Here is a 14,072-nt window from a genome sequence, read left to right on the forward strand (position 1 = left end):
GGAGAAGGTGGTGGTGAGTTGCCTTCTTGAACAGCGGCCATCAATTGTGGCGCGGGTACTCTCACAATGTCATTGAACAGGGCATGATTTGGAGATGCCGGTGTTGGACTGGGGTGTACAAAGTGAAAAATCACACAACACCAGCTAGTATGCTTCCACTTAAACCTATTGGACTATAACCTGGTGTTGTGTGATTTTTAACATTGAACAGAGCATTCTGGAGCAACACTGAAGTAAAAGTAATATATTTCCCAAGTCTGGGTAATGAGAGGTTTGAAGGGGAATGTGCATAGTGGTGGCGTTCCAATGTATTTGCTGCCCTTGTCTTTCTAGATGCCCATTGTTGAGGGTTATGAGGGGCATGGATAGGGTAAATAGGCAAAGTCTTTTCCCTGGGGTCAGGGAGTCCAGAACTCGATGGCATAGGTTTAGGATAAAAGGGGAAAGATATAAAAGAGTCCTAAGGGGCAACTTTTTCACACAGAGGGTGGTACATGTATGGAATGAGCTGCTAGAGGATGTGGTGGAGGCTGGTACAATTGCAACATTTAAGAGGCATTTGGATGGGTATATGAATAGGAAGGGTTTGGAGGGATATGGGCCAGGTGCTGGCAGGTGGGACTAGATTGGGTTGGGATATCTGGTCGGCAGGGACGGGTTGGACCGAAGGGTCTGGTTCCATGCTGTACATCTCTATGACTCTATAAGTAGCCTTGGTGTATTTCTGCATCTTGTAGATGGCACACATTGCTGCTACTGAGCATCGGTGGTGGAGGGAGTTAGATTTGTGGATATGGTGCCAATCAAGAGGGTTTTTCAGTCTGGATGGTGTCACGCTTCAAATGTTGTTGGAGCATCCTTAATTCCTGCAAGTGGGGAGCATTCCACCACATTCCTGACTTGTCCCTCGCAGATTGTGGACAGGGTCTGGGCAATCAGGACGTAGCCTTAAAGTGAATAGTAGATATACTATTAAAATCTGTGTAAAAAACAAATCATTCATTGATAACTTTCTACCGTGTTAAAAAGAGTTTTTTAAAAACAACACAGCAATAAAAATGGACAAATCTAGCCCCTTTAGATTTCATTCACAGAAACTGAAAATCTTAAAATTCCTTTACCTTTTGCAAGGAAACATTGACACCAAGTGATCAGACAACCGAGATGTGTCAATCAAGTGAGAGCTCAGGTGTTTCAAGAAAATGTTTGGATGTCTTGGCTCTCAGCCAAGCATATATAATGGGCAAAAGGCAATCGCTCTGGGAATGCGAATTCAATCCCACCCTGGCAGCTGGTCAAATTTGAATTTAATTAATAAATCTTGAATAGAAAGCTTTTTCTCAATACGGTGACCATGTAAGCATATCAATCATCATAAAACCCCGACTGCTGCACTAATATCCGTCAGGGAAGGAAACATGCTGTCCTTACTGGATCTGGCTCCTATGTGACTGCAAACCCATAGCAATATAGGTGACTTCACTGCCTTCTGAAATGGCTTTATTCAGGGCAGTTAGGGATAGACAATAATTTGGGAAAAAGTGAGGACTGCAGATGTTGGAGATCAGAGTCGAGCGTGTGATGCTGGAAAAGCACAGGTCAGGCAGCATCCGAGGAGCAGGAGAATCGACATTTCAAGCATAGAGCTCTGTGCTCGAAACATCAATTCTCCTGCTCCTTAGATGCTGACTGACCGGGTGTGCTTTTCCAGCACCACACTCGGAGACAATAACGTGCTGGCCTTGACAGCAGCAGCCACACCTCATGAATAATTAAAGAAGAAGAAAGCAAACTATTTTGGTACATCACAAAGCAAATGGTTAACCAATGAACTCCAATATCCATTCCTTACACAGTGAAGCCTGAGACAGACAATAAAGAAAGGAAGAAGAAAAGAAGCAGGTGGATTAGAGGAGTAGAGACAAAAAGGTAGAAGGTTGCTCAGTATCTAGTAGTTAAAAAAATTCCTGGTGTTATTCCCCACTGCTATTGCACCACAAGGGAGGATACTCAATAGTTATATGCATTCTGCCAGAACGATGCCAAATTTCTGAAATTATTTTAGCAGTATAACATTTTAATGCTGCATTAAAGATTCAAAAGGAAATTCAAGACACTTTAGTGGCAAATGAATTTCTTTTAAAGAACTGCTGGAGGGAATCTAATCCTTTGGGTCGTTAGAGTTGAAATACTGCGCATGGAATTCAGTTACATTAATGAACCATATGCTGCCATATACCAAACCAACCGGATTATAAGAACTTCATTCCACAGAATAAAATTAAGAAGGATCACTGCTTTTGCTCTAAAAAGCAATACAGCATATAGAAGGACAAGTAGAAATAACAAAGTAAAATAAAGTGAGTGAATAATTAGGTTGAGAGATGCCAGTCTGTATATCAGAGCAGCAATATAAAAAAAACGATAAAAGTCTAACAAAGAATGGTGCTTGTTTTAGCACAGAAGGTGGTAATTTGGCCATCATGTCTGTGCCAACATTAGATTTGGCATCAAACTCAAAACATCTGAGGCTTTATTAATCTGACTAACAGTATCAAAAGATTATACTTAACCAAGGTAAAATCCATGAAATGTCAGGAGTCATAAAGGACCAAATTAAAGCCCTAAGTTTCAAACAGATGATCGGATAATTAGGGTTGGACATTTCATCATGGATGAGATCATACTTTCCCACATACTAATCCATCTGCCAATTTCTTGCCCACTTGCTTCATTGATCTATAACCTTTTACACATTTCTTGGATGGAATCTTCCACACCCACCTGGAGCTTTTAGAACTTCATTGGCAGGAAGCACAAATTCAGTTTTTCTGACAGGAGACCTTTTTTTTAAAAAAAAGACACTCCTTGATAGTCAAATGGCTAATGGTAAATGCTTGGAAACAGTTAGTGGAAATGATCAGTGTTATGACAACTTCACTTATAATTATTCTTGTGCAATTGAATTTAAAAGATTGTGGAGTCCTTTTTCAAAATGAGGTCCATGATAGGGCATTGGAACTCTTTTTTTTAAACAAAGCATTTCTTGGTAGTCATATATCTTACAATAACTCTTGTTTACTGCAGATCAGCTACCTAATGGGTCTGTCAGGTTTTAGTTTCTGCTCTGGATACCATTCAGAGTAGCTGGGGAGAAGCCTTCCAAAAGAAATGGACTCTTCAGTTCTAATCTCCTGCTTGTGGAAAATAACCCATATTGTGGTTCCAGTGTGGTACCTGGAGCCTGTTCTAGCTGCTCTCACATTAGAAACCATTAAAAGAGTTTGTTGCTATTTCATGAATGACTGTGCCTGCAAAGATCCCCAGAAACCGCGGAGTGTGTTGGGTGAAATCTGACTGTGTGAAGGGCTTATGCTTGAAACGTTGATTCTTCTGCTCCTCGGGTGCTGCCTGACCTGCTGTGCTTTTCCAGCACCACTCTCTCCACTCTGATCTCCAGCATCTGCAGGCCTCACTCTCTCCTAGAATGCCAAAAAGTGTCCAACTGACAACTGTCTTAGCATTTCAAACTTTATCCTTTTTGTTTCAAGAGGTGAAGACATATTGGCTAAGTGTTTTTAGTCTCTGCAGAGAGAAATCAATTTTCTTCACCTTACCTGGTGATGTGTTTTTAAGACATGTAGAGGTTGTGATCATTTATGTCATCATGTTACAAACTGCATGTTTTAATCAGCTTGATATCTCTATGAAAAAGGTTTTGTTTTATATAAATCAATAATTTTGGAATTTTAAAGAAATCTGGTTAATGGATCTTTGATTTCTAAATCTAATATAGATAAAATATATAATTAGCCATATAGGTAACGGAGTAAAGCATTCAAGTTTATGTTATGATAACTCGATGAGCAGCCATTGCTGAGTTCCCTCTAATCAAGGGAGTATTGACTGTGACCATTCCTGTGTGCTCACTATTTAGGAGTCTGTCATGATACTTACAATCTGCATAACTCTCAAGTTCCTCAAACCTTCACTCCTCTGCATCACTTCCAGAGTAATTCGTGGGTGATAAGGGGTACCCCAAAAGGCATGGCTAATGAGCACAGTGTGAATCCTTCAGCCAATGCCAAACAATGTTGCAAGGTTCACCAAGCATCCAGTAAGGCCATCATTAGATATACAACGTTCGATGCTTCTGTTCCCTGGACTGCTCAGAAGAGCCATTCAAAGCCACCATTGTGGCTGTATCCTTGTCCCACGTGAGCCCTTTCTGGCAATCTAGCAGATATGGTCATTCTCCTAGTTGTGAAGGAAGGTCAGTGAACTATTGGTGCATGAGTCACTGAGTCTTGTATAGTGTATCCTTTTATCATTTTAAGAGCAAGCCTTGACTGATGTGTAAGAGACAGCAGCTTTGTGATGCAAGTAGTGCTACCTTGATAGCTGTAACTAAGTGACAGATATTGATTGTCCTCAAAGCATCTGATGGATATTCTTGACATCCAGTCTCATCTGTGAGAGTCCTCTGCAGTGGCAACCTGACAATGCGAGCTCACAGGGCTGTGAAGCATTCAGTAGACAATGATACATATCTTGGCTGAGTGCAGTACAACATTCATCCTCTTGAGGCACTGAAACCAGGGTCTCTTGATCTTCTACAGCTACAGGGAGAGGCTGAATAGGTTGGGTTTTCCCTGGAGTGTCGGAGGCTGAGGGGTGACCTTATATAGAGGTTTATAAAATCATGAGGGGCATGGATATGGTAAACAGACAAGGTCTTTTCACTAGGGAGGGGGAGTTCAGAATTAGAGGACATAGTTTTAGGGTGAGAAGGGAAAGATATAAAAGGGACCTGAGGGGCAACTTTTTCACACAGAGGGTGGTGTGTGTATAGATCAAGCTGCCAGAGGAAATGGTGGAGGCTGCTAAATTGCAACATTTAAAAGGCATCTGGATGGGTATACAAATATGAAGGGTTTAGAGGGATATGGGCCAAGTGCTGACAAATGAGACTAGATTAGGTTGGGATATCCAGTTGGCGTGGACAAGTTGGACTGAAGGGTATATTTCCATGCTGTTCATCTCTAGGACTGTCATGGGTGCTGGCCTCTCCAGTCACCTCTGCCCAACAAAGTTCACCCTATGTTGCTCAGCAGCTGGGAAATTCTACGCACATTGATCAGCATGCTGACACATTGATTCTGCATGCCTCTGCCTAGCATGGATATTGAACAGCAGCAAGAAACATTAGAGGGAATGTCACTGTCCATGTTTCCTTCATCAGTTGGCCTGGTCTGCTGTCCCCACTCCCTGGGAAAAGAACTTCCCTTTGGCCCTCTCTGCATATCCCTGTTGCAGAGAGTGAAAAGTTGTCAGGGTACCTTGTAAATATGATGGGAGAGCAGCATGATGGTCCTCTGGGACAACATTGAGTTTACCTTCAACTACTGACACCAGAAGGCAGCACAATGGCTTATTGGTTAGTGGTGATGCCTTACAGTGCCAGGGAACCAGGCAACAGTCTGTGTGGAGTTTGCACATTCTTCCAGTGTGGATTTCCTCCAGGTGTTCTGGTTTCCTCTCACAGTTCAAAGATATGCAGGGTCTGGTGAACTGGTCAGGCTAAATTTCCCATAATATCCAGGGATGTGCAGGCTAGGTGGATTAGCCATAGGAAATGCAGGATTACAAGGATAGAGTTGGATGATCTTCTGAGAGCCAGTATGGACTCAATTGGCCTGCTTCCATACTGTAGGGATTCTATGATTCTAAGTTGGAACCTGGAAACACCCTGTGGGGACCGAACAGAAGCTCCAATTCGCTTACTCATAGAATTTGGAATTTTATCCATCTGCACATTTTTTAAGATAGGAAGAACGTCATTGCAGAAGAAAACCTGACCAACCTCTAAATTAGAGTACCTCCTGCTTTTAGGCCTGCCTCTACAGTGAGTCTCAAACAGAAGACACCACCCTCTATCTCTCTTTACAACTGGCTTTCCTAGCTATCTTTGTGTCATTGGCACATTCAGTTCCTGTAAAGTTAAGCGAGTTATATTTTCATTCTAAATATGGCTACTAAGCATGTGCAAAAGGACCTTGTCCGTAGTGATCGCAGATCATTTGGAACTGAGTCAGTAGGGCTCTAAGTAAGATGTCCTCTCTGCATATCCTGTGTATGTAGTTATGTTCAATAAAGCTTGTTTCTGTACATTCAGAAGTATGTAAATCTTACACTATCACAGTCACTCCAAAGTGATTCATACAGGTTGTAAATAGTTGTCATCCAGTGCTGATCATTGTGGTACTTAACTAACTCCAGCTTGCCAACATGAAAAATGGCACATTTATTACTACCCTCTGCTCACTCTATCCATGATAAAAGCTAGTTAGACCCCCACTGTGTAGAAGAACAAGAATGTACTGGACAGATTACAGGTCAGATTTATGAGGACCTCACCAGAATTGGAAAATTTTCACTTCCAGGTTTTGATAGAATGATTGTTTTGTTTTCTTTGTCACAGATGACGCTGGTGGTAGATTTATTTGGGGTGCGCATAATGATGATTTAATTGGGGTGCGCATAATGATGATTTAAATTAGGTGTGTATAATGATGAGGAGCTGAAAGACAGGGGATTAGAAAGAACCTCTTTCCCTTGGCAGAGGTTTCAATAGCTAGGAATTGCAGAATTATAGTAATTGGCAGAAGGAACAATGGGGAGCAGCAACTGGATAGTGGGTGTCAAAAACTCACGACTCAAAAAAGGGCAATTATCACCATCACATGGAAACTGTGCTTAGACGACACTTCTTGGTCTCAGCAGCCTCTGTCTGCACCATACGGTTTTGAAATTCTGAAGTAAGTAAACATGCACTTTAAGCCTTCCACTCTGGGAGGCCTGTAATTCCTAAAAAGCAGGAAAGACACAACCCTACTGCTAAGCCAGTGTCCTTTTCAAGTCAATTTCAAAATTTTCTTTTTGGACAGTAATGTAGGAAGAACAAATGATCTACTTGGGTAATTTTGAAAAAGAACTTAACAAAGGTCTGAATCATGTTCTGTGGGCATTCAAGCACTGGCATTATTTCAGTGGTTCAATGTTAATCAGACATATCCCAGCTGTGCTTTGCTGAGCCTGTTGGTGCACACATCATACCGTCAGACAGTGTGATTTAGTCTGGGACCAATTTAGTTAGTCTGAAATGAGAATACAATGCCACCATCTGAATTAGTGAAGAGTTAATTCTTCCACCGACATTCTCCCAGTCTGTGGCAATATTGATTTCCTGCCGTATGATTATTTCTGAAACCCGCTTGTAACAGTGACTTAATAATTTTATCTTCAAACACCAGTCCTTAACTTTGTCAAAGTGTAACATGGCTTGCCTCAGTAAAGTTTGCCTTCCCAAAATAATGATAACAGTGTACAAAACCAAGTATTTACTTGGATAATTCTTAAAAATAATCCTTACTCATTAAAAGCCTGCATCATGTTCTCTGGATCATCAAGCATCAAAATGCTGATCGCTTTGTCCTCAATTTGGAGGTATTTCTCAAAATGCTCTGCTGCATCACCGATTGGTGTGCAACTAAATTCTGACAGTTCCTTTTCCACCTATAAATAAACACAGTATAAGTTGCATACTTTGTTTTAGCCAAGACAAAATAGACTAAACATTATACAGCAGATTGAGCCAGAATGGTGAATAGGCTCACCATTCCTAAATGCTGAGCCCTTGATCAGAAAGGTAGCATGTTGGGGAATCACTGTATGAATCTCAGATATTTAATTGTTTTTGAGAAGGTGCAACTGCAATGCAAGTCACTGAATCATGTGTATGCACCTTCTACATTATAAAATAGCCCCAACAACTTGCGAGCAGGATGCCTGACCGAGTCTTTGGCTGAGTTAGAGTGCAATGTGTACAATACCTGAACAATAAAATGCACTGAATAGAAGTGGGTGAAATTAGTGGTGTCACCAACAATTAGAGGGCATCTGCCAGAAATGCAGTTGCAAAGATCATCCTGTAATTCTACAGCTACTTTTTGGGGCTAAAAGAATCAAGTTCACTCTTTAACTCTCAACATTCAGAAGACTAAATAACAGAATTATTTAGGGGAACTGGCATATTCGTTTAGGGGACAGATTATTAGAGACAGAGTGGTACACATTTAGTTTTTTGAATGTTGAGAGTTAAAGAGTGAACTTCATTCTTTTAGCCCCAAGACTTACAGAATGATCTTTGCAACTCTATTTCTGGCAGATTCACCCTAATTGTCGGTGACACTGTCAATTTCAGGTGACTCAGACTAAGAATATTCCTACACTAAATTAAATTCCAAAAGAAGGGCCTACCATTTGTGGTTAACAAAATAAGTTAGGGAAAGCCATCAAACTGAATGAAAACGCATCTAACTGTGAAAAGATGTGGCAGGTCAGGTGATTGGGCTGAATGGCATAAGGATAATAAAGTGGAAGAAATTACAGAAAGAGAGAAACCTAACTAGAAACGCAAAAACAGAAAGTGAGAGTTACTACAGATATTCAAAAGGGAAAAGAGAAAGAAAGAAGCATGAGTTTTGTTCCTTTACAGTGTGAGAGTAGTGAGTTAATGGCTGACATCAAGGAAAAGCCAATGCAGTGAACAAATATTTTGCTTCAATATTCACTACAGAGCATACATAAACATTTTATTAATAGCTATCAGTAAGAAGGTGAAAGGGAGAGAGGAATGGGTGAAATTACAATCACAAGGCAAGCAGTACTAAGCAAACTGATGGAGCTATGGACTGACTAGTTTCTGGACCCAGATGAACTTTACCTTCAAGTCTTCAAAGAGATGGATAATAAGATTATAGATGTGTGGATGTTAATTCCTCAAAATTCTGCCCTTGTGTTAGAACACTTGAGTTGAGTTATTTGCTCCTTCAGTGGCTAAATAAACATTTCCAATGTTAAGAAGTTCAACTGAACACTTTTAGATTTTGCATAAGTTCAGACATGCATTATGGCATTAATCTCTATTGACTGAGGCATAACAATGATGCTTGTTTCTCATATCTTGATTCTCACCCCTTCACCTCTTTTATTAACATTAATTATTAAAACGGTGCACAGAATAATCTAGACAAATAATATTCCACACAAAATGTGTGCAGGTCAATCTGTGGATACACTGAAGAGCCTGAGGTAGTGTGGCAGATTCATTAATTATATATGGGAGCACTAACTGATGGGTATTGGATTCTGAAGGTGTCATTGTATTTAACACAACACTACCCCAGCATTCAGCCATCGGTTTGGGTGGTTTTGGCATTGACAACGTACTGAGTCAAATTAAACAAGATTTCTATCAAACCTACATCACTGCTGATGTGAGATTCAGTAAAACAAAAATACAACAGAAGCCATCACAGGCATGGGAAAATTAATGTTCCAATGGATGCTCTCACAGCAATTACCTAGAAGTGCCTTTAGCACTTTCAATTTCAGGTGTTCTTTTGCTCTTTCATCAAAGTTCTTTCGTTCTTCCATCACAAAAGCAGGAGGAAATTCTCCCCCTGCCAAACTCTGAGAGCTTCTAGATAGATCTTCATTCTTGATTTAGCTTCTGACCTTCAGATAATATTTTATGAACCCCATTAGGATCCACAAGAGATCCCTATTTTGCTACAGATTCTCAAATCACCCCTCTCACGTAAAATAAAATTTTACAATACGACTGTAAGATGTAGGAGCACCTTTCGGTCCATCGAGCCTACTCAACCATTTAATGGGATAATAGCTGATCTGATGATTATCAACTGCATGTTGCTGCCTTATCCCCATAGCCCTTGCTTCCTTTACTGATTAAACATCTGTCTATCTCAGCCGTGAATATACTTAATGGCTTAGACTTGACAGATTTCTGCAGTGAAGAATTGACTACTGTCAAGAGAAAAAATAATCTCTGTTTTAAATGGGTGACCTCTTACTCCAAGAATATGCCCTCTTGCTCTAAAATCTTCCATAATGGGGAAGCAACCATTCTGGCTGATTGTTGCTGGAATCCAACTGAACAACTTGTCAATTCACTGACCTGCTGCTGAGGAGGATTTCTGATTCTTTTGAAGATGATGAGAATCAAACACACCAAGGCAAAAGAAACAACGAATGCAACAATAAACCCAAGAACGTGGATACCGTGATTTGTAGAGCCCTGAAAAGGAAGACAGATTTTAAAAAGGCCAGTCAACTAATCATTTATAACTTCGTGTTCTACAGCCATTCCCTGGAAATCACACACCAAGAAAACGAATAAAGTCTATTACCTTTTATTCCCAACTGTTACTGTAAAAATAGATGCTCAGGGGAAAATATCACAAATATCAGAAATAATAGGCAATTAAACTACTTTTAAATTTAAAAGTAGTGCATTTAAACCAACAGATGTTTCTATTTAGGCAACAGAGTTGACATGATGATTCAAGTGAGGTATTTGGTTTACTTCAGTGAGTTTTGCCACTCCTTGACGGGGGAATTGTACTCAAGATTTCATGTGTTAAAGAACACTGCAATTGAAACTGTGTGTCTTCAACTCTATGGGCATAAATATCCATTGAAGGTGTAACATAATGGATTCAGGAGCATTGTTTTATCGAACCTATACTGGTACAGCAATATAGAAAAGTAGGTTTCTGCTTGCTCCACTATTTTTAAGGACTTCCTTAAATGGTAAGTGCTGGTCCATCAGGAAATTGAATTCAAGTGTTATTTTAGAAGGTAAAATACATCACACTCTGACTCTATAACCTGCAGTTCCATGAGCATTGCACAAAAATTTCACGCTGCCAAATTTAGTGTAAAATCTGTATATGTGAATAAGTCATAGAGGGTAGCAGAATAGATGGATTGAGTAGTTAATAAAGCATATGGTATCCTGAGTTTTATTAATACAAGCAGAGAATACAAGAACATGGAGGCTACACTAACTTTGTATAAGGCTCAAGTTGGCCTCAGCTAGTGTATTTTGTCCAATTCTGGGCTGTGAGCTTTAGGAAGGATGTGAAGACATATGAAACCATGATGAAAAAGGTTTGTGAGAATGATTTCAGAAAGGTAAAACTTCAGTTTGAAAACTGATTGGAACATTTAGGGCTGTTTTTCTGGAGAAAGGAAGGATGGAGATTGGACATAGATATACAAGGCCATGAGACGTCTGGACAGAGAGGATAAGGGGAAACTGACCAACATAAAGAAGACAGAATCTAATCATTGCCCCTTGACATTCAATTGCATTACTATCACAAAAATATCTTCAGGGTTACCACTGAGTGGAAATTCAACCGCACTCCCCATAACACTGCAAGTCAGAGGGAGCAACCCTCATCACCCCAATGCCTGTCCACCATCTACAAGGCATAAATCAGGAGTATGTTAGAATACTTTACAATTTCCTGGATGGGAGCAGGCTGAACACCACTCAAGGAGCTCAACATCATTGAGGAAAAAGTAGCCCTATCCACAATTATCTACATTCAGCCCCTTTATCACTGATGCACAATCGCAGCGTTGTGTACCATTTACAGAATGCAATGCAGCAACTCACCCAGGATCCCCTAGATAGCAAACCCAATACCACTACCGCCTGGAAAACCAAACAGATGTAAAGGAACACCAACACCTGGAAATTCCCCTCCAAGGCACACACCGCCCTGACGTGGAACAATAGTGTCATTCCTTCCTTGTGTGGGAACTCCTTTCTTAACACCACCACGACTGTACTTGGGCTGCTATATTTTAGGAAAGCAGGTCACCATCAATTTCTCGAGGGCAATGAGAAATGGATAATAGTCAGTGCTGGCCCAGTCAGCGACACTCACGTCTCACGAATGGATTAAAAATGCTGTGATCCGGCAACATTGTGATTATAATTACCGGTGATTATGTAAACCATATCACAGCATGAAGAAGAATGCTAAAATGTTGTTGCAGTATGCTACCTATTACCACATGGTAAATGACTACACCTTATGCAAAACCAGGCAGGAAAGCAAAGTGAAATCAACCTCCTGCAGCAAACTAGGTTGAACGTACAGCAACACATTCAAACCTCGAGGCTCAGTTTGTATTACCTGCATGTTCTAATTGCTAAACACAAACAAGGGCTTGGACTACCTTTGGTGGAAATGTCTTTACCCCTTAACAATTTCTCCTTCGAATCCTCCTACTTCCTCCAGACGAAATGAGTAGCCATGGGCACCCGTATGGGCCCCAGCTATGCCAGTCTCTTTGTTGACTACATAGAACAGTCCATCTTCCATAGTTATACCGGCACCATTCCCCAGCTCTTCCTCCTTTACATTGATGACTGTATTGGCGCCACCTCATGCTCCCACGAGGAGGTTGGGCAGTTCAACTTCACCAACACATTCCACCCTGACTATAAGTTCACCTGGACCATCTCTGACACCTCCCTCCCCTTCCTGGACCTCTCCATCTCCATCAACGACGACCGACTCAACACCGATATTTTTTTTTAAACAAACCCACAGACTCCCACAGCAACCTGGATTACATCTCCTCCCACCCTACCTCCTGCAAAAATGCCATCCCATATTCCCAATCCCTCTGCCATATCTGCTCCCAGGAGGACCAGTTCCACCACAGAACACACCAGATGGCCTCCTTCTTTCAAGACTGTAATTTCCCCTCTCACGTGGTTGAAGATGCCCTCCAACGCATCTCATCCACATCCAGCACCTCCGCCCTCAAACCCCACACCTCCAACCGTAACAAGGACAGAGGCCCTTCGGTCCTCACCTTCCAGCCCACCAACCTCCACATAAACCGCATCATCCGCCGACATTTCCGCCATCTACAAATAGACCCCACCACCGGGGATATATTTCCCTCCCCACCCCTATCCACTTTCCACAAAGACCGTTCCCTCCATGACTACCTGATCAGGTCCATGCCCCTCCCCAACAACCCACCCTCGCCTCTTGCCACCTTCTCCTGCCACCGTAGGAATTGCAAAACCTGTGCCCACACCTCCCCCCTCACCTCCATCCAGGCCGCAAAGGAGCCTTCCACATCCAAAGTTTCACCTGCACTTCCACTAATGTCACTTATTGTATCCGTTGCTCCCAATGCGGTCTCCTTTACATTGGAGAGACTGGACACCTTCTCGCAGAGTGTTTTAGGGAACATCTCCGGGACACCCGCACCAATCAACCCCACTGCCCTGTGGCCAAACATTTCAACTCCCCCTCCCACTCTGCTGAGGACATGCAGGTCCTGGGCCTCCTTCATCGCCACTCCCTCACCACCCGACGCCTGGAGGAAAAACGTCTCATCTTCCGCCTCGGAACACTTCAACCCTAGGGCATCAATGTGGATTTCACCAGTTTCCTACCAGCCAATCTTCCTTCCGACCTATCCGCTCCACCCTCCTCTCTGACCTATCACCTTTATCCCCACCTCCGTCCACCTACTGCACTCTTAGCTGCCTTCTCCCCAGCCCCACCCCACTCCCATTTATCTCTCCACCCCAGAGGCTCCCATCCTCATTCCTGATGAAGGGCTCCTGCCCAAAACGTCGATTTTTCTGTTCCTTGGATGCCTCCGGACCTGCTGTGCTTTTCCAGCACCACTTTAATCTTGACTCTGATCTCCAGCATCTGCAATCCTCACGTTGGCGTACACCTATTAGCACCAATATTGTGCCTTGCTTTCCCTGTTGCAAGTGATAATGGTAGCATCACACTCAGTTGGAAGTCAAAGTAAAAGCTTCAAGTAATGATTAGCATCATTCCATCTGCAGGAAAGGATGGGAATGCAATGTCAGATCAGGAAAACGTGAGGAGATCAGAGTTGAAAGTGTGGCTCCACATCCGACAGAAATTTACTTGTACTTCCACCAATGTCATCTACTGTGTCTGCTGAACTCGAATGTGGTCTCCTCTGCATCAAGGAGACAGAACACCAACTTACAGATCGTTTCAGAGAACATCTGTAACACTCGCACCAACCAACCCCACTGCCCCATGGCTGAACACTTCAACTCCCCCGCCCAGTCCACCAAGGACATGCAGGTCCTGGGCCTCCTCCATCATCAAACCCTAACC

The 14,072-nt window shown here is 42.1% G+C and overlaps 1 protein-coding gene across 2 annotated transcripts in view; it reads right to left on the reverse strand.

Annotated features, from left to right (window-relative positions):
* Positions 1-14,072, reverse strand: part of evc2 (EvC ciliary complex subunit 2) — a 175,567-nt gene that overhangs the window by 124,514 nt on the left and 36,981 nt on the right. For both annotated transcript variants that reach the window (XM_087980025.1, XM_043674234.2), the window contains exons 8-9: positions 10,043-10,162; positions 7,433-7,575 (exon numbers count right to left, since the gene is read on the reverse strand). In XM_087980025.1, the coding sequence (XP_087836151.1) occupies positions 7,433-7,575; positions 10,043-10,162 (263 nt within the window). The remainder of the gene's footprint in view (positions 1-7,432; positions 7,576-10,042; positions 10,163-14,072) is intronic.

The sequence above is a fragment of the Chiloscyllium plagiosum genome, unplaced genomic scaffold, assembly GCF_037043375.1.
Source record: "Chiloscyllium plagiosum isolate Xiang-an unplaced genomic scaffold, Cpla_swu_hap1 HiC_scaffold_36, whole genome shotgun sequence".
In the NCBI taxonomy this organism is placed as follows: domain Eukaryota; kingdom Metazoa; phylum Chordata; class Chondrichthyes; order Orectolobiformes; family Hemiscylliidae; genus Chiloscyllium; species Chiloscyllium plagiosum.